Source organism: Vigna unguiculata, chromosome 5 (genome assembly GCF_004118075.2).
Source record: "Vigna unguiculata cultivar IT97K-499-35 chromosome 5, ASM411807v1, whole genome shotgun sequence".
Lineage (NCBI taxonomy): Eukaryota > Viridiplantae > Streptophyta > Magnoliopsida > Fabales > Fabaceae > Vigna > Vigna unguiculata.
In genome coordinates this window covers 844,866-866,432 of record NC_040283.1, presented here as the reverse complement: position 1 = coordinate 866,432, position 21,567 = coordinate 844,866, and the positions used below count along the sequence as shown (strand labels likewise).

The 21,567-nt window shown below is 30.8% G+C and overlaps 3 protein-coding genes across 8 annotated transcripts; 1 reads left to right on the top strand and 2 right to left on the bottom strand.

Moving 5' to 3' along the window:
- Nucleotides 1-6,129: 6,129 nt before the first annotated feature.
- On the top strand, nt 6,130-8,399 carry LOC114186117. Of its 3 annotated transcripts, none has more exons than XM_028074145.1 (8): nt 6,130-6,271; nt 6,508-6,562; nt 6,717-6,788; nt 6,890-6,963; nt 7,466-7,604; nt 7,726-7,812; nt 7,903-7,989; nt 8,085-8,399. In XM_028074145.1, the coding sequence occupies exons 2-8, from the start codon at nt 6,527-6,529 to the stop codon at nt 8,115-8,117; spliced, it is 528 nt and encodes a 175-aa protein (XP_027929946.1). In that variant the 5' UTR covers nt 6,130-6,271; nt 6,508-6,526; the 3' UTR covers nt 8,118-8,399. The 3 variants fall into 3 exon arrangements, with proteins under 3 accessions (XP_027929946.1, XP_027929945.1, XP_027929944.1); XM_028074144.1 differs by lacking the exon at nt 6,130-6,271 and adding an exon at nt 6,279-6,360; XM_028074143.1 differs by lacking the exon at nt 6,130-6,271 and having other exon boundaries at nt 6,285-6,562.
- Nucleotides 8,400-10,037: 1,638 nt separating this feature from the next.
- On the bottom strand, nt 10,038-13,310 carry LOC114184846 (eukaryotic translation initiation factor 5-like). 3 transcript variants are annotated; one of them, XM_028072184.1, is made up of 2 exons: nt 13,141-13,310; nt 10,038-11,975 (listed from the first exon to the last, which is right to left on the bottom strand). In XM_028072184.1, exon 2 carries the CDS (start codon nt 11,609-11,611, stop codon nt 10,277-10,279), a length of 1,335 nt encoding a protein of 444 aa, XP_027927985.1. In that variant the 5' UTR covers nt 11,612-11,975; nt 13,141-13,310; the 3' UTR covers nt 10,038-10,276. The 3 variants fall into 3 exon arrangements, with proteins under 3 accessions (XP_027927985.1, XP_027927986.1, XP_027927987.1); XM_028072185.1 differs by having other exon boundaries at nt 10,038-11,963; nt 13,141-13,281; XM_028072186.1 differs by having other exon boundaries at nt 10,038-11,982; nt 13,141-13,264.
- Nucleotides 13,311-17,929: 4,619 nt separating this feature from the next.
- LOC114184210 (eukaryotic translation initiation factor 5) lies at nt 17,930-20,622 on the bottom strand. 2 transcript variants are annotated; one of them, XM_028071490.1, is made up of 3 exons: nt 20,471-20,599; nt 20,283-20,368; nt 17,930-19,912 (listed from the first exon to the last, which is right to left on the bottom strand). In XM_028071490.1, the coding sequence occupies exon 3, from the start codon at nt 19,527-19,529 to the stop codon at nt 18,201-18,203; it is 1,329 nt and encodes a 442-aa protein (XP_027927291.1). In that variant the 5' UTR covers nt 19,530-19,912; nt 20,283-20,368; nt 20,471-20,599; the 3' UTR covers nt 17,930-18,200. The 2 variants fall into 2 exon arrangements, with proteins under 2 accessions (XP_027927291.1, XP_027927290.1); XM_028071489.1 differs by lacking the exon at nt 20,283-20,368 and having other exon boundaries at nt 20,471-20,622.
- Between the last annotated feature and the right edge of the window lie 945 nt (nt 20,623-21,567).

Genomic DNA, 21,567 nt, shown 5'->3' with positions numbered 1-21,567 from the left:
TAAAATATTATTTTATAAACTAAAAATTGTTGATATTTAAAATAATATATATTATTAATAAAATATTATAATTGATTTACAAATCAGTTTAAATTAGGTTCTAACATTAGTTATCAATTAATTAAACTTTATCTTTTCTAATTATTTGGAGATACAATAAAATGTTTATCTATTAAAAAAATAATATTAACAACTTATGTACTCTAATGGTTGTGTTTTCGACAAATTTATGCCTATTATAAGAATCGAATACTAAATTTTGTTGTTAAAGAAATAGAGTAAGTCAAAGAAGCTACACCTCACGTTATTGAGTAAGTTTAGAGAAAATGATTTAAAACGCTAAAATGAATTGACAGACAAAGTTGCTTTGGTTTTTCTTCTTCATACATCCACACATACCAATTCTGGTGTGTTTCGATGCACACTTTCCCAATCGGGAAACAACTTATTAACACTCCCTCATTTCATGTTTCAACACCATTTCAAACACGTTTTTTTCTCAACGGCGTTCTTTTTTTCCTTTTCAAACTATTTTTAACAAGTAGTTTTATTGGTTGGATAATAGATCATACTTTTTTTATAAAATGGATTGAATTTTTATTAATCTGCATACAGCAAAATAATTGGATTAAATTTAATGTCCGTATTCAATCAAAAATCAAAAAAAGACATTCTGTCAGAATTTAGAAATTATATGTTTAAAATCTTTGCTGTTTTCTTATTTGTTACCTGTTTATATTATTTAGGAAGAACACCTCTCCCCTTTTTTAATAAAAAACTATTAGTATTAGAAAGTAAACAAAGCAATAAAATTTCTAAAAAAAGAAAAAAAAAGATAAAGATATGTTACAAAAACCTCTTATAAATATTCTTTTCAATTATAAATGATGGAAGCGTCCATTTCGATATATAAAAAATAATGAATTTGAAAACATGGTAAAAAATAAAATTTCAGAATTTACCATTTCTATTATTTCTTATTTATTTCCACAGTTCCATCTACTTTTATTTAACCTTGTTTTTACTAAGTAAAGCTTCAAAATTTATCTAACAAAAATGAAAACAATAGGAGGAATAAAAATTAAAGACACCGATACACAGAAATTTTCTTTAAAAGATACACAATATGGCATAAATTCGAAAACAATGACACTTTTGCTTTTAATCTTTCTCCCTGGACTTTTTATTCAAGGATCCGTTTTTCCAGTTAAATAGGAATAAGTACAAAATTTTAAGGGATACAAGAATTATCGACTTCCTATCAAATTTTGTAACTTTAAACGACTTTGTAAAAGTGTGACGCATTAAAAATCTTTGGAGGATAAAGACCCGTTACAAAAGTCGTTTAAGATCGAAGATTTCAAATCTTAGACGACTTTTGTTCTGGAGTTTCTAACTTTGGCACAAGTTCTAGTATATGAAAATGTTTTTGGATGCATGACTTATTTTTTAGAAAAATTATACTTTGATTTTATTTTTTACTTTCATCATGTATTTTCTGACATGTATTTTCTGACGTGACTTGACGTGACTTAATATAGATAATTAATTCTTTAAAGAACAACTAATGATACATTAATAATGATCTATATTAAATCATGTCAAAACATAAATGATGAGAGTAAAAAAATGGAAGTTATTGTATCATTGTCCTTTTATAATTTTTTAAAATCAGTCTATATTCGTATTTAATTGAAAAAACGGCACCTTAAGTTAAAAAAAACTTTCTTCCTTTGCTTCATGTATATGAACGCATGCGCGCCGTTGTTCCGAGTTTGGAGAACATGAAAAATATGTTAATCGTTGGCGTTATTACAAACAGTTACAATGCACATCTCTTATAAGCTATAAGTATCACCCTTTCTTCTTTATTATTTCTCATAGAACATCCCAAAACAACACAAAAAACCAGTTGTGGAAGAAACTAAAAATGGAGGCTTCTTCGTATCTCTCATCTTTGAGACCCACTCTTCCCAAGGGCATTGTTCAGAGCAGAAGAAAGGGTCATAAAATTAGAGTTGTGAGAGGAAGTTATGGAAGAAACGAAGAGGGTAAAGTAGTGGATGAGAGCATGATAGTGCTGAGACTGCGTATAAAGAAGATGAAGATGTTAGAGATGAATCGAGAGGCACCTGCTACGTGGATGAATTGGGAGAAGCAGTGTTATGATCACTATGATGAAGATGTTTGTAATGCAATTGGGTTGTTGCAGAGTTTTTTGATGGAGACAAGACCCAGTTTTGCATTAGGGATGGTGACACTCGTAGCTTTGAGTCTTCCAATTTCTTCTGCAACCCTTTTGTTTTCTGCCTTCAAAATTGGAAAGACCATCTTTTCTATCTTTGGCTAAGAGAAATCTTTCACTATATATTACTTGTTTACAATTATTACAGATTAAGAGAAGATCAAGTGATGAACAATTATTACAATTATACAGTTTTTATATCAGTTTAAGCTATTTATAAACAACTTTCTTTGTTCTGAGCCTTGCAACTCTGAGACGTGTTTTCTTAACTCATGCAGTGCCAATGTTAAATTTTGTCGGCATCACAAAATAATATTAGCCCAAGCAAAACGCAGAATCCAAAACTTTAAAGCTCATATATAACAGTTTGCTTCCCTTTTATTTCTTAAATTCGTGGCATTTATATATGTCTTTGGAACAAAAATGGAGAATGCCAATTTACATTTTTTATATATAACTTTTTCATTTAAAAAAAACTTTTTTTATCTTTTACTTGTACACCAATTCACACTTTTTAGATTTTAATTATTTTTATAATTAAAAATTATTCAACTAATTTGTTTTATATAACAAAAAATACAAAATCTTAACATTTTATAATGTAGGATTATATTAAAGAAAAATATAATTAGATTTATACTAATTTCATTCAAAAAATCTCTAAAATCATAAATAGGATTTATATTAATTTAAAAAAAACTTAATTTGAAAGAAATATCTTAATGAGATAGTTATAAATCTAAGATACATCATATATAAATTATATTAGAATACTGATTTATGAAATTTTGTAAGAATATATTTTATTCGATCTATTTATTCTCTAAAATTCATTTTTCAATCCATCTCTCTTTTTATTTTCACACTTTGATAATAACTTGTTGTATAAGAATTCTATGGCCAGATTATTTTATTATTTTAAACAATGATAATATATATATATATATATATATATATATATATATATATATATATATAACTTAATAAAAATAACTCGTGATAATTATATTAACGTATCAATATTACTGTTGAACGAAAAACTTCATATTAGCGACACAAAACTGGCAAAAACCACACCGGTTTTCTATTATTAATTTTAGAAACAAAGTCATTTGATCTAATTTTATGTTTTTTACCTAATATTAGTTTGATGTCGAATTCAATCCTAATATAGCATACTGATAGGTTCTAAAAACTATTGGTAATCAAATTAAATTTATAATATATAAATATATATCATTGATTAAATAGATTAAAAATTCCTAAGCATGATAGAGAAAACTATATACTTGTGTTATGAAAGAAATTATTTTTAAAATTAAAAATTAATTAAATTAGTATTAGGAAGTGAATTCTGATCTAATTCAATTTCGTAAAATTAAATTTATAAGATTGAACTTCGCCATTTACATTATAATATAACTTGATTGTTAGTATTTTGTGGATAATATATCAGGATCAGATAAAAATGATATAATAATTTCAAAAACTTAATTATGATAAACTCTAAAAGAATCTCATACTCTAAATGAACCCTATACTAAATTAAGTTAAAAGTTATTTATATTTATATATTATAAATTAGTTTTACCTTTAGCTAATTTGAACATTCACTGATTAAAATAATTTTTTTGTTATTTATTTGTTTTCAACATCCTGACATAATTTTTTTATGACAAATTTAATTGAGATCCATTTCTAGTTTTCTCTTTATCGTGAATTTTGAAAAGACTTGTAATGGAAAAGTTAGATTTGTAATGGCCTACATACGATGTATTCATAACTTCACTTTTATTTTATATTTTATTTTATGTTCAACTTGAAAAATGGGCCTACATGTTCGTTCCCATTTCAACCCCCAAAATTAATCACCCAACTAAAGTTTTTAACATTCTCATATTTCTCAATATATTTAAAAGTCTTTTCACTAACTATAGGTAAAACCAATGTATCTCGACATTAGTAGTCCACTTTTCATTTTTGGTTGCAAAAGTCAACTTAATCTTTAAAACTTTGAGATAAATTTTCTGGAATTCCTGTGGCTTGGTTTTTTTTTTCTTTGAAGAAAACTAGTGCATGTTTTATTTAATTATTTTTATTATTTTAAACTAAAACTATTTAAAAATAATTATACAATTTTGATAAATAGTATGCTTGCAAGTGTGTTTAAATGTACTTGTCTAAATAGCATTTAATGAAATCTATATTTATTATTATTTTTAAGTCATTGGAAATATTAAATATATTGTGTCTGTGTGTGTGTATAAATAAGAATGAAAATACTACTTAAATTTTTCTAATTTATGTGCAAGAGTTTAATTTAAACTTGTTAATGACATGAAGATTAGAAAACGATTTTTATAAAAGATAGATGAGATAGAACTTTATTTTAAAATCAATAGCCATTTGTTTAATCCGAGAAATTAAAATTAATTTATAAGTAATATGCATATATAATAGTTATTGACAATGTTAACAAATATTATGACAAAAAGTTATAATACAAAATAATAAACAAAAGTACAATTTCCTATATAAATGTGCTTAATAAATACAAAGATATTTTTAACAAAAAAAAAATACACATGATTAATTAATTCATGAATTACTTTTCTTAATTCCTAAAAGTTTACTGAATTGATTTACGGATTCAAATATAACTTCAAACTTAAATTAATATGTTAATTTGTTGGATGAAACGTTTCAAAAATTGAATAATTGAATTCACTGATGTCAGGTTGACTACATTACAAATTTAGTTTTCTACTAAAATTGTTGAGAGAAAATTTTCTATCTCAATTTGGTTGGAGAAAAAACATTTTTGTGTATCACGTCACAAAATGAATTCCCATAAACCTAATTCATATAAATGAATTAATATCCATACTAATTATCTTTAATTTGTTGGTTTTAATTATTGTGGTGTACTTGTTAAACCTAACAAAACACACCACAGCAATTCATATATATATATATATATATATATATATTAGTAAATATAATAAATAATAAGAATTTATTATTCTCGACGTTTTATGAACAGTGAAATATCCAATTTATCTGATTATCTTTGTGTTTAACATTGTTTTCATAAACATTTTTTTCTAAGAGAGATTTGAAATAAAACATGTTTTAAAGATTATAAAGTCGTGGTTATTTAAAGAAGAGAAAGAAAACTCATCTTAACCCAGCAAAAAATAGATAACAAAAACAACAAATAAATTGTAAAATATGAAATAAAACAAAATAGAGTTGACTTTGTAATCACCTCAAAATTGTCCGCCACAAAGATCATTCAAAATTACTACACATGAATTTGCATTATAGAAAGTGTCCAACAACATCAAACATATAAAATAATTCTAAAACAAATTTAACAGTGAAATTCTCACATTACTGTAAATATTAGTACCCCACTCTGTCCCTTCTTTTAAGACACAAGTGGTGACAAGTGGGAAACAAGTATCTTTTTTGTCACCCTACATTTTAAACATCAAAAAACATGATTACCAACTTTCTTATGTATGGTTCTTGAATTTCTTGAATTTATTTTATTACTTTTTGTTGTTTTGATACATTTGTTTTTATTTCTTTAATTTATTTATTATCATACTCATGTCCTTCTATCATTTGAGTAATTTAATTCATAAGCTGTGGTCAAATCTTGGTGACTTGATTTTCCTCTTAGAAGAGTAAAATAATTAAACTAATAATAAAAAAAATATTCTCACACATACCTAGAAGGGAGAAAGGCGAAGGAAAAGTGAGAGAACGGTTTTTGAGCAATAAAACATATTTGGAGAAGCATCTATATAAAAAACTTGATCTTCTAACGCCAATGTTCATGTTTGGTAAGCAATGTCAAGATTCATATATACTTGTCTGAGATTAATATTTTGTTTGTTTTGCAGATTGTTAACAGTATACCTTCCGTGTGTATGTGGAAGTTCTTTTCTTCTCTCATTTCATCTCTTCTCAAACGTACCACCTTAAGCAAACCACAGAAATCTTGGAAGACAAAAAATTGTATGTTCATAATTATAAGAATGAACTGCATCAAAAGATACATGAAACTGATTCATAACGTGCTTGTAATTTCTGAATACAGAGAACACGTTAGTATTATACTACAAATTTCATTTTACAAGTTGATTTTATAATAAGAACGGTCTTAGTTGACACATGAGATAGATTTAGATTTAGATGGATGAAGATATTATGTCATCTCCTAATAGATTGGTGGAATGTCGAATATGTCACAGTGAGGATGAAGATTCAAACATGGACACACCCTGTTCTTGCTGTGGAACATTGAAGGTAAGATTTTACCTTGTTCATTGCTTTTAAATTAGAATGATTATTACTAAACCATGATATTTTCTTTAAGGTTGTCAATAGTTATTGATGTTCAGATGTTTGGATTGTTTTTAATGAACTCAGTTTTTGGCACCTTTTCTTTTTATCATTGTAGTATGCACACCAAAACTGTGTTCAAAGATGGTGCAATGAGAAGGGTGATACTACATGTGAAATTTGCCAACAGGTTTGTTCTAAAATACTATTATTCATACATTGGTGTTTCTCATAATTCATTCATACTCAATGAGAAAGTGTTTGAGTTTTTTCCCACTTTGGTAACTGCAGCAACTCAAGCCTGGGTATACTGTACCTCCACTGCCTCCTCTATTACACTATGGTTCTTCTCCAATAAATTTTGGGTACGTGTTAAATAGTCATTGAATTCATGGTCATAATTTTATGATTTAAATATGTTCTTGATCTTTCAACTTTCACTAAAAATTGAAAATATTCCTCTTCAAAATTTTGGTCTAATTTAGTTTCTCAACTTTAAAATTGTGTGGCTTTAGTCCTTTTAACCAAATTTTGTTAAGTTTATTTGACGTTTCAAACGTGTTTCATAATAATTTCTTAGCTAATATTGAAGCAAAAAATGTGTCAAACGGTGTAAACATATTAAATGCTATCATGAAATACGTTTGAACGTTAAATAAACTTAACAAAAATTTGCTTAAAAGAACTAAATTCATACAATTCTGAAGTTGAGAGACTAAATTGGACCAAAATTTCGAAGAGAGACTAATTCCAATTTTCATTGAAAGTTGAGGGACAAAAACATATTTAACACTAATTTTATATATATATATATATATATATATTTCCTCTTTCTGTGATGAAATGATGATACAAGATTATTGTCAGAGGGAACTGGGAGATTTCAAGAAGGGAACTTCATAACCATCAGTTCACAGCATTTCATGAATTCCTAGACCTAGATTTTGAATATGCAGCAGCACCCTCTACAAGAAGCTTGATATTTTGCCGCATTGTTACCATTATTGTAATTTCCTTTTTCTCTCTGAACATGTATGTTTTGCAATTAAAAAATGAGAAGAGTTTGATAAGGTGAGGAATTATTATCTAATTCTTGTAGCTTAGAGATGCAATAATTTCAATTTCAGTTTATTGGTCTTCTTCTTCTACGCCATACTCTTCCAATCATATTTATACTCAGAGGAGCAAGAGCACATTCATTCACAGTGTTTATGGTAAGAAAACACATATATGTGTGTGTACATAGTAACACGAAGTGACTATTTTGTGAGCTAAGAAAATTTATTTTCTTCAATGCTTTGCAGTCAGTGGTGTTGAGAAACATTGGAATGATTGTACCATTTTATATAATGGTTAAAGCTATTATTTCAATCCAACAGTTTCAATACCAGGTTAGCAATCTCAATTCTTGTTCTTCATCATTCTCACCAAGTTATATGAGAGTTCCAAAGTACTTAGTTTTTTTTTTTTTTCTTGTTTTGTACAGGGTCATGAGCAATCTCCTATGCAAGCACACTAGGAAAACAATATAAATGATTCAGTGGTAAACTTTAGAGTGGAGTAATGATATCTTTAATGTAAAATTAAGGGAAAAAACAGAACAAATTGAAGAAAAAACCTTTGGAAGTGCCATTAGTGTAATTAGATGTTGTTGTATATACGATATATAACCCCTTTTACTGGAAAAGGAAAATGTTGAGAAAGATCATAAACATGGGTAAGCAGAGACGTACTACACTATACATTATGGTTCCATGACCAATTGCTTCTAGCAAAATAAAATGGGTTGAATTTTAATTTACATTTTTTTTTACATTTTTTTTTTCATTTACTACTCATCACCATTGATTTAGGATCACTTTGTACACTGAAAAATAAGTAATTTGTATTTGATATCAAATAATTAAGCAATTTTTATAAAAAAAAATAAAATGGTAACTTCAGGATGAGAAACAATCATAACTTAAGATATCAAAAAAATATCTTAGTTGTATTTAGTTTGTTATACAGTGCATTCAGCTTCATGTCTAATGTACCATCGTGAATCAATCTTATAAGTTATTCTCATATTGCTTTCATGTTTAGAATGCGATATAAATTTTATTTTGAGCGGGGTTTCAAAGATAGTCAAAAAGAAGTGAAGCCCTGTTTAAAAAATAAATAATCTATTTTTCTTTTTTCTGATTTTCTTTTCTATAACGAAAGAATTTAGTTCAAAATTAAAATTAAAACATTGAAATAGGTCTTATTACTAAAAACATTGAAATTATAAAATAGTAGTATAGGTCATATTACTAAAAACATTGAAATTATAAATAATATAATAACTAAAAATATTATAGGTCAACAAGTTTTTATTACAAAACACTGCGAAATTATAAAAAATGCTAAACTATTTTGTACTAACAAAATTGTTGAAACTTAGGGTATAAATGTTATCAATTAAATATGGTAAAATAAGTTACAATAATAATAACATCCAAGTTATTAAGTTTTATATAAAAATAAATTGCCTTTTAACTACTAGTTGTCGTTAAAATATAAACTATTTACTTTAATACTATTTCATGTTAAATTAAAACTAAATCAAATCGAATCCCATCACATATATTTTATTTATTTTGTTTAGGTAGGGTATTTGGAATTTTTTTAATACTATTTCATGTTAAATTAAAACTAAATCAAATCGAATCCCATCACATATATTTTATTTATTTTGTTTAGGTAGGGTATTTGCAATTTTTTAATGATTTTCTTAAAATATATATATATATATATATATATATATATATATATATATATATATATATATAAATAAAGTATAAGAATAAAATAAAATAACAATTTTCTTTTGTACCATATATTATATCTCTTATATTTTATTATAATATTTTATATTGTAATTATATTATGATTCCTATTAATATTTTAATATGCCTTTTAAAATTTCATAAGTGAGTATTAAATTCAAAATTTAACAAAATATAAAATAAAATGATTATAAATAAAATTTTGTGAAAATAAAGTCTATTGATTAAAAAAATGCAAATTTAAAATGATGAAAAATAAACAAATATTTTATATATATATATATATATATATATATATATATATATATCATTTTCCATTGTACCAATAAAAAAAAAGGTTCTGTGCAATACCCTTTTAAAAGCCTAGAATTATTTCACTTCTAAATTCCTAGTTAGTGTGAAATCCGTAAACCTAAAGATAAATCTTCTCAATACAGCAAAGGCTACAGTAGTCGTACGAATGCTCTTTATATTAAATTAAAGGCCACCCAAAAAAATGACCTTTCAAATGTATAGATCAAGGTTAAATTTGGAAAAGAAAAACGTATATTTGGTAAAGCATTTTCAAAATCATTTTATCACGATCACCATTTATTAGGCAAAGTCAAGGACATAACAGAACGTGGATCTTTGTTTTCAAATGCTCTTCCAATGTGGACGGAAGAGCTCAAGCTAAAAAACCAAAGACAAATATAACAACACTAAGAGTCTCATCCTCGTTAATGTAACAGAGTCCCGAAACAAAAGCAAACATCATAATGTCTAGTTTTAAAACAACGAATAATAACCTGAAGGGCAAAACAGACCCTTTATTCAAAAAATAAAAGAAGCAAAGCAGCAACATAAGTAACAAACTCCACACACAGTCTCATTCTTCATCCGATTCTGATTCTGCATTCTGAAGCCATTCAATGAACGGCTGAGCATTCTTCCAAATCTGAGAGTTCTTGTTATCACCCTTCAGTCCCTTTTGATACCACTTCACTATGTGTTCTTCCTCCAACACATCAGCGTCGTAGAGTGCCTTCAGAACCAGGGCAACTTCCTTCAACGCATTGGAAGTAGACTTGCAAGAAAATTCCTCAATTGCACACAGCAGTAACAACTGCAAACCCTCTTCCTCAGCAACTGCGGCAGCAAGGTAGTTCTTCTTCTTAATTGCTTCTTTTGCAAAACCTTTCTCAATGCCCTCAAACAGGGCTTCATACAGAGCACTCATCTTCTCCTGAGCAGATGCCGGAAGTGCTGCTAGATGGGACACCAACTCCTTTGCCTTGACACCTTTATTCAAATTTGCTTTGACTTCTGCAACCAGTGTCCTATAGGTCAAAGAGTTACCATTCTCAGAATTAGCACTTACCTTAGTTCTGGCTTTCTCCTCCTTCTCTGGTTCATCTGTGGAGAGCATGACCATATCAGCTGTCACAGCACTCAGCTGTTCCTGAATTCGTTGACGAGCAGCCTCCAGTGATGTATCGGTTTGCCATTCTATATCGTCATCCACATCTTCCTTGTCACGAGCCTCATCCTTCTCATCAATTTGACTGCGGGGAGGTGATGCACGGTCTTCATCGGAGCCATTTGCCTTTTTCCTTGAAGAGGTAGATTTCGGAGCACCATCCTTAGAAGATGAAGTTCCTTTCTTCTTAATAACCTCTTTCTTCAGTTTTTTCTGCTCCTCATCAGCCATTTCACCTTCCTTCAGTCTCTCTTTCTCAGCTCTCCTCATGGCCTTCTTGTCTTTGGATCCCTTTTTAACTTCTGGAGGGTTCTTAATGATGAATGTAGTTAGCTTGTCTCTCATGTCAACGTCAGACACAAACCCACAAGCAGCACATTTCAGCTGGATCATTTGGCTCTTAGTAATTAAGATATCAGTTTCAGGATTTCCACAACCATAACACTGGACATATTTCTTGATGAAGATTTCAAGAAGGCCAGCAAGTTTTGGAGTATCATGTGCGCCATTAACATGGGAAGTTCCAGTTTTCTCATCAAACTTTGATTGAGCTCCAAGCTCACATCCGAAATACTTTGTTGTGTAGGCAGCTGGCCTTGCCAAGGCTTTCGCAATATCAACCATATTGACAATATTTGTTTTGATGCCATTACCTCTGCCCTCGATTTTGGTGATCATTCTTGGCATCTTGTACCTATAGAAGGCATCATCACTGTTACTAGCACCAATGTTTTGTAAGGCCATGATGACACAAATCCTGAAATTCTCAAAGAAACACGCTAGACGACACAGGTGGCTGATACTGAAATTCAAAGTTAACGCAGAAGCAATAATGATGTTGATCAGTAGATTGTTATCACAAAGATCCTCCTAGAGAAATCGTGGGCTGCAAACAGCAACTACAAAGCTCAGTGTGTTCCTGGTAAGGCGCACGATGCATACAGCCGAGCCTCCTCGGCACCAGCCTGTTCTTTTTTCTAGAAGACGAAAAACACTCTCCAAGCAACTCAATTGCTCCCAAATGGATAATAGCCCGTTCAAACATGAAAGAAACTTCAACGTGACACCTTCACCTTGAAATCTGCTTGCAGGACACCTGGGTCAAAAACTACAAGCTACATTATTTCAATTACAATTCTGAAACACTAGCTTCAAGCACTTTGTAAAGGGGCCAATATTATAAAGGTAAAAGGTACATAACTTTGACAACATAACCGCAGGATAAGTCGCAAAATCAAATAACAACATAGACACAAGGAAGACATATTAATTACAATTGGAAAATATAAAAATAAAAAATTAAATCCACCACACCGCATAAAAAATAGTAGCAATCATACTCTGCATATTTCACATACCTGAAGTCAATCTCCAAAAAAAAACAACTTACAAAATGACTTAAATAATGGAGAAGAATTCTATCTAACATCAAGTAGATCGGGCGAAAGAACAACGACAACAACCAAAATCAAGCCCAATCCAATGCAGAAGAATATGTAAAATCGATTAATGGAATCTATTTGGCTCTATTCGAAATCCAACGCAGACAAATCCAAATTAAAACAAATTTCAGGCACAGCCAACAGGCTTTGGCATGTAGGTTTCATCAACATATTTTACAGAAATAATCACTATTGTTATATCAACACCATCCTTAAACAATGGTATAATTATTCCAGAACGGGATAATACATGCAGCTGAAAACCCTAATATCAAAATTATAACACAAATTAAATTCAATCCTAACAAATAATCATCACAATACAAATAATTTTCTAATCAAGATAAAACAAAAACAGTTAATCCAAACAGAAAGTAAAAAAACTCTAAGTATGAATCAAAACAATATAAAACATTCACAATCTTAACAATCAATCATCAATAATAACAGATAATTTTGACGATAACACAGCAAGCGTGGAAATATTTAGAGCCAAATGCTAGCGTACGACGGAGCACCGTTACACACGGCACAAAATTACCGTCAACAAATTATCAGATCTTAATCGCATCAAAATCTTAACAAAAGAAGAACAGCAGCAGCAGCAGCAGCAACAACAACAAATCGCCAATAAATAAATGAATTACATCGATAACAGAAATAGCTAAAACAAAAGTTATTACGGATCTAGGTTTTTCCAGGTGAAACTTGAAATGAAAATAAACGATTATATAAACAAAGAATAAATAATCATGTAAAAGGAACCGATAAGTCAAGAGACAAAAAAACAAAAAACAAAAACCAAAAGACGATGAATGGAGGTGATGATACCTGCAGAAGTTGTTGAAGGGAACAGAAGGCAAGAAGAATCGGAGCGAAGCGAAAGAGAGGAAAGTGATTAGAAGGTGCGGCTCTTCAGAGTTTGTGAAGGAGACGAGGCTGGGCAAAACCAATGCCCTTACGTCTATATATATACCAACCAATGAAAGCCCTCATTATGTGTAAACTTCAAACTACTCTTCTATTTTTCTTTTTTTACGTAATATTTTAATGAGGTCTAGACCATTCTTTTCTTTCCCTCGCTATTTCTGTTTATTTCATTTTCTTTAGGTCATTTTAGCAGCTTGAGTTTGTGAATTATTTTATGCTTTTTCTAATTTTAGTATCCATCTATTATGAATGAAAAATATTCACGAGCAATTAATAATAAATCGACCATACAAAACTAATTATAAATCATTTCAATAATTCTTTTTGGAAGAATGGTGAAAGCAGACGAATTATAATTTATGAGAATTAATAAAAAAAATCAAATAAACATACGTATAAGAAAAATAATAATGAATATTAAATGTAGAATTTCCAATAAATTGTATTTCTTTTTAGAAGAAAAATATGTGTGATACTTAATGATAGGAAAAGTCCACTTTCAAAAATTATCTAACGTTTAAGTCAATAAAAATAACAATAAATGAATAGTATGAGAATAGATAGTATAATTAAGTGTTGAATGAATATTATATATGGTAAGATGCTATATTTATTGATCTTTTGGATCTACATATTAACTGATTATATGATAATTGAAATATGCATATCTTTTAAATAATAACAATATTTCTCAATAATTTAAGGAGCATTATAATAGTGATCTACTATTATTTTTAGGCCTATAAATGATATTAGGTCATATATGTACATTAAATATAAGCTAAAACTAATGTTTAAATAAAATTAAAAATTTAGAAAAGAAATTATGTAAATTAATTTTTGTATAAATAAATTTTAACTTGAAAATTGTTAATTTTTTATTCTAAAACGTCTTTAGAAAAATTTGGTTTTGTTAACTTTATCGACAATAGAAAAAACAAAGGTATTGAGTATATTTCGAATTAAACGTCAAAAACTCCCTTTTATACTTAGGGTTGAAAATTAGGACATAATAATATATAGTAAAAACACTTTAATCTAGGTCAAAAATATAAAATAAAAAATAAAATATTACAAAGTATAGTTGGGAATTCAGCTTTGGTTTAACAATAGTCAGTAGTTTGTTTAAAAATTCTAGACCATTAGACAAAATAACCCATAAAATAATCATCTTAAACTACACATTTAGTGGTACATAATATTGTACAATTTATTACTTTTAATTTACCAAACTAACACTCCATTTAATTAATAAACGTAATTAAAGGAAGCATCACACTAAAATAACATCGTAGCGTAGTCTCAGAGTTTAAAGGTAATTTCATACAATTATCCAAGGTACGTAACGATGTCAAGCTGAACCATATACAAATATTAACAGTAATAAAATTGGGAGTTTAAAAGGACAGTCAATACATGGGCCGTGGTCCTAAAGAAAATCCACTAAGCGGGATCCAGCCTAGACGGGCTAAGTAGCGGAGTCACCATTCCCCTGTTGACCGCTAGAACCTCTCACATCTGCTCACATCAATAAATTGATGATCATCGCAAAAGGAGAAGAACCACATACAAGACAACCAAACAAGCAAACATGATAAGCTAGAGTAGAAACAGTTCATCAAGCAGTCACATGCCATTACACAATCCTAACAGTATATCTCATTCAAACATGTTATGACTTCTCAAACAATACACTAGAATCTGACTCGACTCATCCGGATACATATAATCTAGTCGGATCCACCCCCGAGCTAAGTGTTACAAGTGTTACAATGTCTCAATCCCCACACACAAGGTTAGCCCTTAATGAGTTTCGGGCATCATGCTACTCTCACCACAAAAGTCAGTCCGCTATAAGTGAGACTAACTGACTCCTTAGAGTGTCAGGATGCAACTGAATCCTTACCAGACTATATAAATGAGGCACCACCATGAGTTCCCACTATCAGGGGTCATGGAATTACGTCCCCGACCACTGAAGCACGACTCTGAAATCTCACCTAGAGATTTCAAGGAATTACGCACTGACTACAAACCAATCATAATCAAACAAGTAATGTTTATCATGCATGTATAAATCTCATGCCAACCTTTACAATCCATCCTCATTCGCATCACATGTGAAATCCATACCAACACATCCTTCCCAAACCATGAATATAGAATTATATCCCATATCAATATCATGCCACTTTCATAACCAACCATTTCATGTTCATTACATGTTAAGAATTATCCAACTTCATCGTTCACAACTCATGTTAAGCTCATAAGTTCCAAACCATAATTCATTATATTCACACAAAGTCACTCAGTTCATACTTTAAAAGGCATAATCGGTCCAAACATGTGTTCAATATCCCAAAACAAAGAAACCAAAAAGCAAACATGTTCCTCGCTCAGCCTCTCGTTCAGGCAAAAGAGTCTCGCTCAGGCGAGGGCTCGAATTAGGAACAGTGGCACTGTCGCGCCCTCTCGCTTAGGCGAGACCTCCTCGCTTGAGTGAGATGGGCTCTCGCTCAAAACAGGAGCTCGTCGCCTAGGCGACATCTCGTGCAAGCAGCCTGGGCGAGTTGCTATTAATCTCGCCTAGGCGAGACACACTTGCTTGGGCGAGAAAACTAGAACTCGTCACTGTTTGCGCAGACACATACATCCAATCTGACCAAAACATGCTTTTAACAGCTCCCAAGCCATTTTTGATGGCAACCAAACATCAACTCATGAAACAAAATCAAAGCATGTGAGAACACAAAATAAAACAGTAAACCCTAACTTCCCTATACCTGGAGATAAGCTAGCAGAATGTCCCGACGCGACCTCGACACCGAACAATGGAGTGCAAAAACTCTAGGAACAAAATAAAACGCTGGAAAAAAATAGCGGAACAGAACAGAACGAGGTCATTGGGATGAGCCTCGAGGAACTGCTAAAATAAAACTAGAGGAGGATTACTACGAGCTCAAAAGCCACTTACATGGAGTGGAAGAGCTTGAGTTTGCTTAGAGGGAGTTGACGGCTAACCCTAGCAGAGCTCTGGAAAGAAGAAAGGCAACGGTTGAGGAATTATTTGCAAGAGTGAAGGCTGAATGAGAGACTCTAATAGCTTTAGGGGCTTTAGCACCCTATGGGCCAGCCCCTTAAGCCCAATAGATTAAGATCAACCTTAAAATATTAGGGTTACACTATACCTCTTTCAATATTTAAATAAAATGAGAAGAAAAAAGCTAACAAAAATTAAATATATTTTCCTAATAAAATTACCTAAATAATCTCCTATAATAAAAAAACAAAAATAAAATAATCGATTAAACTTTATAAACAAACTCTTTGGTAGAGTAATTCTTCAGAGGTAAAGATGTAAAACAGAAACAAGGTTGAATTGAATTGTTGTTCTTTGAAATTAGAGCTTCATTTTTGGAAGGAGAACAAATAAGGATGCGAGACATGAAAGACAAGATGTAAAAAGAAAAACTAATCTCTTGGATTCTGTAAAATCCTTGACCCATCCATTTTTAGTCAGAAAATTTATGTTACAAACATAATATAATGTAAAGAATTAAAGAAAAGAAAATACATAACTGAAAATATTAAAATACAATTTATTCATTTGTGATATTTTTATATATTATTATACACGTTAATACTTTTTTTCTTTTTATTTCGTAACCTTATATCGAAAATGTTGAAGCAAGCAGAAATTCTTAACCTACGATCGTATCTTAATGGTATAATTAAATAATAAAATGCAAAAGTAAGATTAAGATAGATTTGATCATATAAATTTTAAAATAAATAATATTAATGCAAATAATTATAAACCATTAATCATTAAGTAAAAAAAATTCATAATATATATCATTACAAAAAACTGTATAAATTTTAAACATAAATTTTAAAATAAAATTAAAGTTTTAAAATCCATCTTAAAAGCACACAAATTTTAACTTTCAAAAAACATTTAAAAATAACTTTGAACAGATTCAAATAAGTTATAAGCTCTCATAATAAAATTAAAAAAAAATATATAAATCGGAAAGGGGAGATAGAAATGATAAATTTATACGATACATGATATAATAAAAAAGAAAAAAAATATTTAATATATATGAAATGAAAAAGTATGTATATCATTGTTTATAAAATAATAGATAGCTTATAGAATAATAGAAGTTCAACTACATTTTTTTTCGTATTGAAATGAAGTTTACGTGAGAAGTGCTAGATTTGAGCCCATATACCAAGCACACCCCGCATCCCGGTATACGGAAATAGAGGAATTAGTATCTGAATAAGAACCACACGCAATTGGCCCAAAATATACCTTACCCAATTCATACTCATCCTCTATCAAAACCTCACCCAACAAGCCAAGAAAACTAAAATTATACAATTACATGCAGATTTCCTAGAATATGATTACTCGATTGATAATCACAATAACAGAAGAAGATATTGTCGGAAGCATCTCAACAAAGACCTCCCCCAACTATCCAACAAAGCTAAAATGGATAAAGAACAAAATATTTTAAGATGACATACAGTTTGACTCAAATATACTCGATCGATTATGATAAAAAGAGTTGTTCTAGCCTCCCCCAATCAAAACCTTTCCCAAATAATCCACCAAAAACTAAAAGTAAAAAGGGTAAAGAAAACACCATCATATTAAAACATTAACATAAAAACATTAGACACAACAGAAAACACCACGTTTTATTATAAGCACAAAACATTAACATAAAAAGCCAAAATACTCAAGAACCAAACACTGACGCGTACATACTAAAAGACCAGACAGGCATGCACCCTTCGCAACAAGTTTGAAAGATCATAGCAGTTCAACAGAGGGGGCCAACAAGACCCTTTATTGGAAATAAAGGACATGACACAAGCAAGCAAACATAAGTACTGGAAAATCCAAGAGTTTTTCTTCCTCCATGATACATAATGATCACATGTTATTCTTCATCCGATTCCGATTCTGCGTTCTGAAGCCAGTCAATGAAAGGTTGAGCATTCTTCCAAATCTTGGAGCTCTTGTTATCGCCTTTCAGTCCCTTTTGATACCACATAACTATGTGCTCTTCCTCCAAGACATCAGCATCGTACAGTGTCTTCAGAACCAGGGCAACCTCCTTCAAAGCATTGGAATTAGACTTGCAACAGAATTCCTCAATAGCATTAAGCAATAAAATCTGGGATCCCTCCTCTGTAACAGAGGCAGCAAAATAGTTCTTCTTCTTAAGAGTTTCTTTACCAAAACCTTTCTCTGTTCCCTCGAACAGAGCTTCAACCAGAGCACTCATCTTTTCTTGAGCAGGTGCAGAAAGTGCTGCAAGACGAGAAAGCAATTCGGTTGCTCCAAGACCTTTCTTCAAATTTGCTTTCACTTCAGCGACTACAGTCCCGTAGTTCATTGAGTTACCATTCTGAGAACCACCATTTTCATTACTTGCTGCTTTTTTCTTCTTCTCTGGTTCATCTGTAGAAAGCATAACCATATCGGCTGTCACAGCGCTTAACTGTTCTTGGATACGTTGACGAGCAGCATCAAGTGACGTATCTGTCAGCCATTGCACGCCATCATCCTCATCATCTTCGTCATGAGCATCCTCTTTCTCTTCAATTTGTCTGTGAGTAGGCGATGTGCGGTCTTCGTCAGAGCCACTTCCTTTCTTCTTTGAAATGGTGGATTTTGCAGTGCCATCCTTTGCAGATGAAGAACCTTTCTTCTTGACATCTTTTTTCACTTTCTTCTGTTCCTCATCAGCCGCTTCTCCTTCCTTGAGTCTCTCCTTCTCAGCTCTCCGCATGGCCTTCTTGTCTTTGGAACCTTTCTTTACTTCTGGAGGATTCTTAACGATGAAGGTAGTCAGCTTGTCTCTCATATCAACATCAGACACAAAACCACAAGCAGCACATTTCAGCTGGATCATCTGGTTCTTGGTAATTAGGATATCAGTTTCAGGGTTTCCACAACCATAACACTGGACATACTTCTTGATGAAATTCTCAAGAAGGCCAGCAAGCTTTGCAGTATCATGGGCTCCATTGACGTGAGAAGTCCCAGTCTTCTCATCAAACTTAGACTGGGCCCCAAGTTCACAACCAAAATACTTTGTCGTGTAAGACGCTGGCCTTGCCAATGCCTTTGCAATATCAACCATATTGACGACATTAGTTTTGATGCCATTACCTCTGCCCTCAATTTTGGTAATCATCCTAGGCATCTTGTACCTATAGAAGGCATCATCGCTGTTTGCAGCACCAATGTTCTGTAAAGCCATGTTGACGGACAAAGTCTCAGAGATGTTCAGTGGCAGCAAACACAAGAATTCAAGTTATACGCAGCAGCAACTTCGGCCTCTAAAGTAGCTTGTAGCCTGGAAGAATCTCCTTCAGGGATAATGGAAGGTGGCCAACCGCTACCACAAAACTGAGTGAATTTCTGGTATGTCTCGCGATGCATACAGATAACTCTCTGCGGTGATGAGGGTCTATAATTTTTTCTAGAAGAAGAAAAATACTCTCCAAGCAGCTCAGTTGCTCCCAAATGGATAGTAGCCTGTTCAAACATGAAAGAAACTTTGACGTCACGCCTTCACCTTGGAATCTGCCACCGCAGAACTTGCACGGATACCAAGCCAACAAAATGAACCTTCAAGAACACCTAAAATTCAAATCGAGAAAAAAAAAACAACTGTTAAAATTACAACATCGAAACTCAAGGCAAGTCCTAATCATAAATAACAATATATTGAAAACCAACAACAAATACCTAGCCAGAACCCATCACGAACAACCAAATCATATACAAGGCCAATGAAAAACCAAGAACATAAATCATTATTCCCAAAGTTTTCATACATCTATCTAAAGATGAGCATCCTAACCCTAAAACGCAAAATAATTTAATCAAATTATTGAGCGTTATCGTAATATCATAAAAAACATAACAGAATCATCGGAAACCTAGAAAACACACATCGAAGTGCCACAACAATAACATTCGAACATTCGAGAAGGAAAAGAGTCATCACATGTGTGGTGCTTCCGATGGAAATCCCCACAAAGAATACGCGTGGCGCCATGATCGATGAGTGTCGATTATTACTAACATTACTATCTGGATTAACATTACAATCACGATGATGAAACAAAAAACATATGTAGATGCAAGTGAATCAGAAGAAACAACCACAACAATAAAGATCGAGAAACGATGTACCTTAGGTCGGATGCAGGAGCGTGTTGCGAGCACAGAGAGAATAAGATAGGGATTAGGGATAGAGCTTGAGGCGGCGCTGTGCCTTCTGTGTTCTGTTCTCTCTAATATTTATAACATGAAAATTAAAATACAGTGCTGTTTGGTTGTTGCGCTATGATCCGGTTTATATTTTGTGGTACCCAAGTTACCACATCAATAATCTTCACTAGGGTTCAATCCTGGCCCTTCATCATGTTAACTTCTTCAACGATTTTCGCGCACCTCCACTTGTAGCCATTCATCACAACTCATCGCACCCATCCAAATTACTACGTCGGTTAAAAGAAAATATATATTAAACGAAAATAGGTTAACATATGTTGGAAAATAAATTTAACATAAAAACCTAATACGCGTCATCTTTATCTCTTTCGTACAAGTTCTTTTATTAAATTACTTATAAATATACAATAATGTGTAAATAAAACACAAGACGTGATAATGGATTTAAAATTAATAAAAAAATAAGCAAACCTGTAATAAATAGTATTGTAATTTGGATACAAAAATATTTATTGGTACAGCGAAAAAAATTGAATGATTGAATATAAAAATAGAGAAATACGTGAAAAATATTATTAGTTTGTTTTCTTCTCTCTCTTATCACATTACCATAACCTACAAGAGTATATTTCAAACACCGTCCACTTATATATTTCTTTTAACAGTTTTGATTTTGATATTTTTACAAAAGTATTTTATATTTATCTAAAATTAAAAGTTCTACTTTTATCCTAATGACTCTGGTTAATAATGTGTTCAACAAAAGTTAAGTGATTATATTAATTGATACGTAGTAATATTTATTACATACCATTTTAGCATCTAAGAAATTCAAGCATTTTGTGAAAACTATAAATAACAATTTCAAAATGCATAAATGTAAAATAATGAGTAGAAGTTATAAAGACCAAAGTCAAAATTGATGGATTTTAGATATACTAGAAACTTATTTTTTCATTGTTATAATTATTTATTGTTGTTATTGTAATAATAAAGCAAAGTAAAGTATGATATAGGTTTAGATAATCTGCAACGTTTAAATTCAAATTTGTTTG

Excerpts from the sequence above, each read along its gene's own strand:
- LOC114186117 (XM_028074143.1), top strand. The coding sequence starts at position 6,449 with ATGGATGAAGATATTATGTCATCTCCTAATAGATTGGTGGAATGTCGA. Across the intron at positions 6,789-6,889 it reads CATGTGAAATTTGCCAACAG|CAACTCAAGCCTGGGTATAC; the intron begins GTTTGTTCTAAA and ends TGGTAACTGCAG. Across the intron at positions 7,605-7,725 it reads GCCGCATTGTTACCATTATT|TTTATTGGTCTTCTTCTTCT; the intron begins GTAATTTCCTTT and ends TTTCAATTTCAG.
- LOC114184846 (XM_028072184.1), bottom strand. The coding sequence starts at position 11,611 with ATGGCCTTACAAAACATTGGTGCTAGTAACAGTGATGATGCCTTCTAT.
- LOC114184210 (XM_028071489.1), bottom strand. The coding sequence starts at position 19,529 with ATGGCTTTACAGAACATTGGTGCTGCAAACAGCGATGATGCCTTCTAT.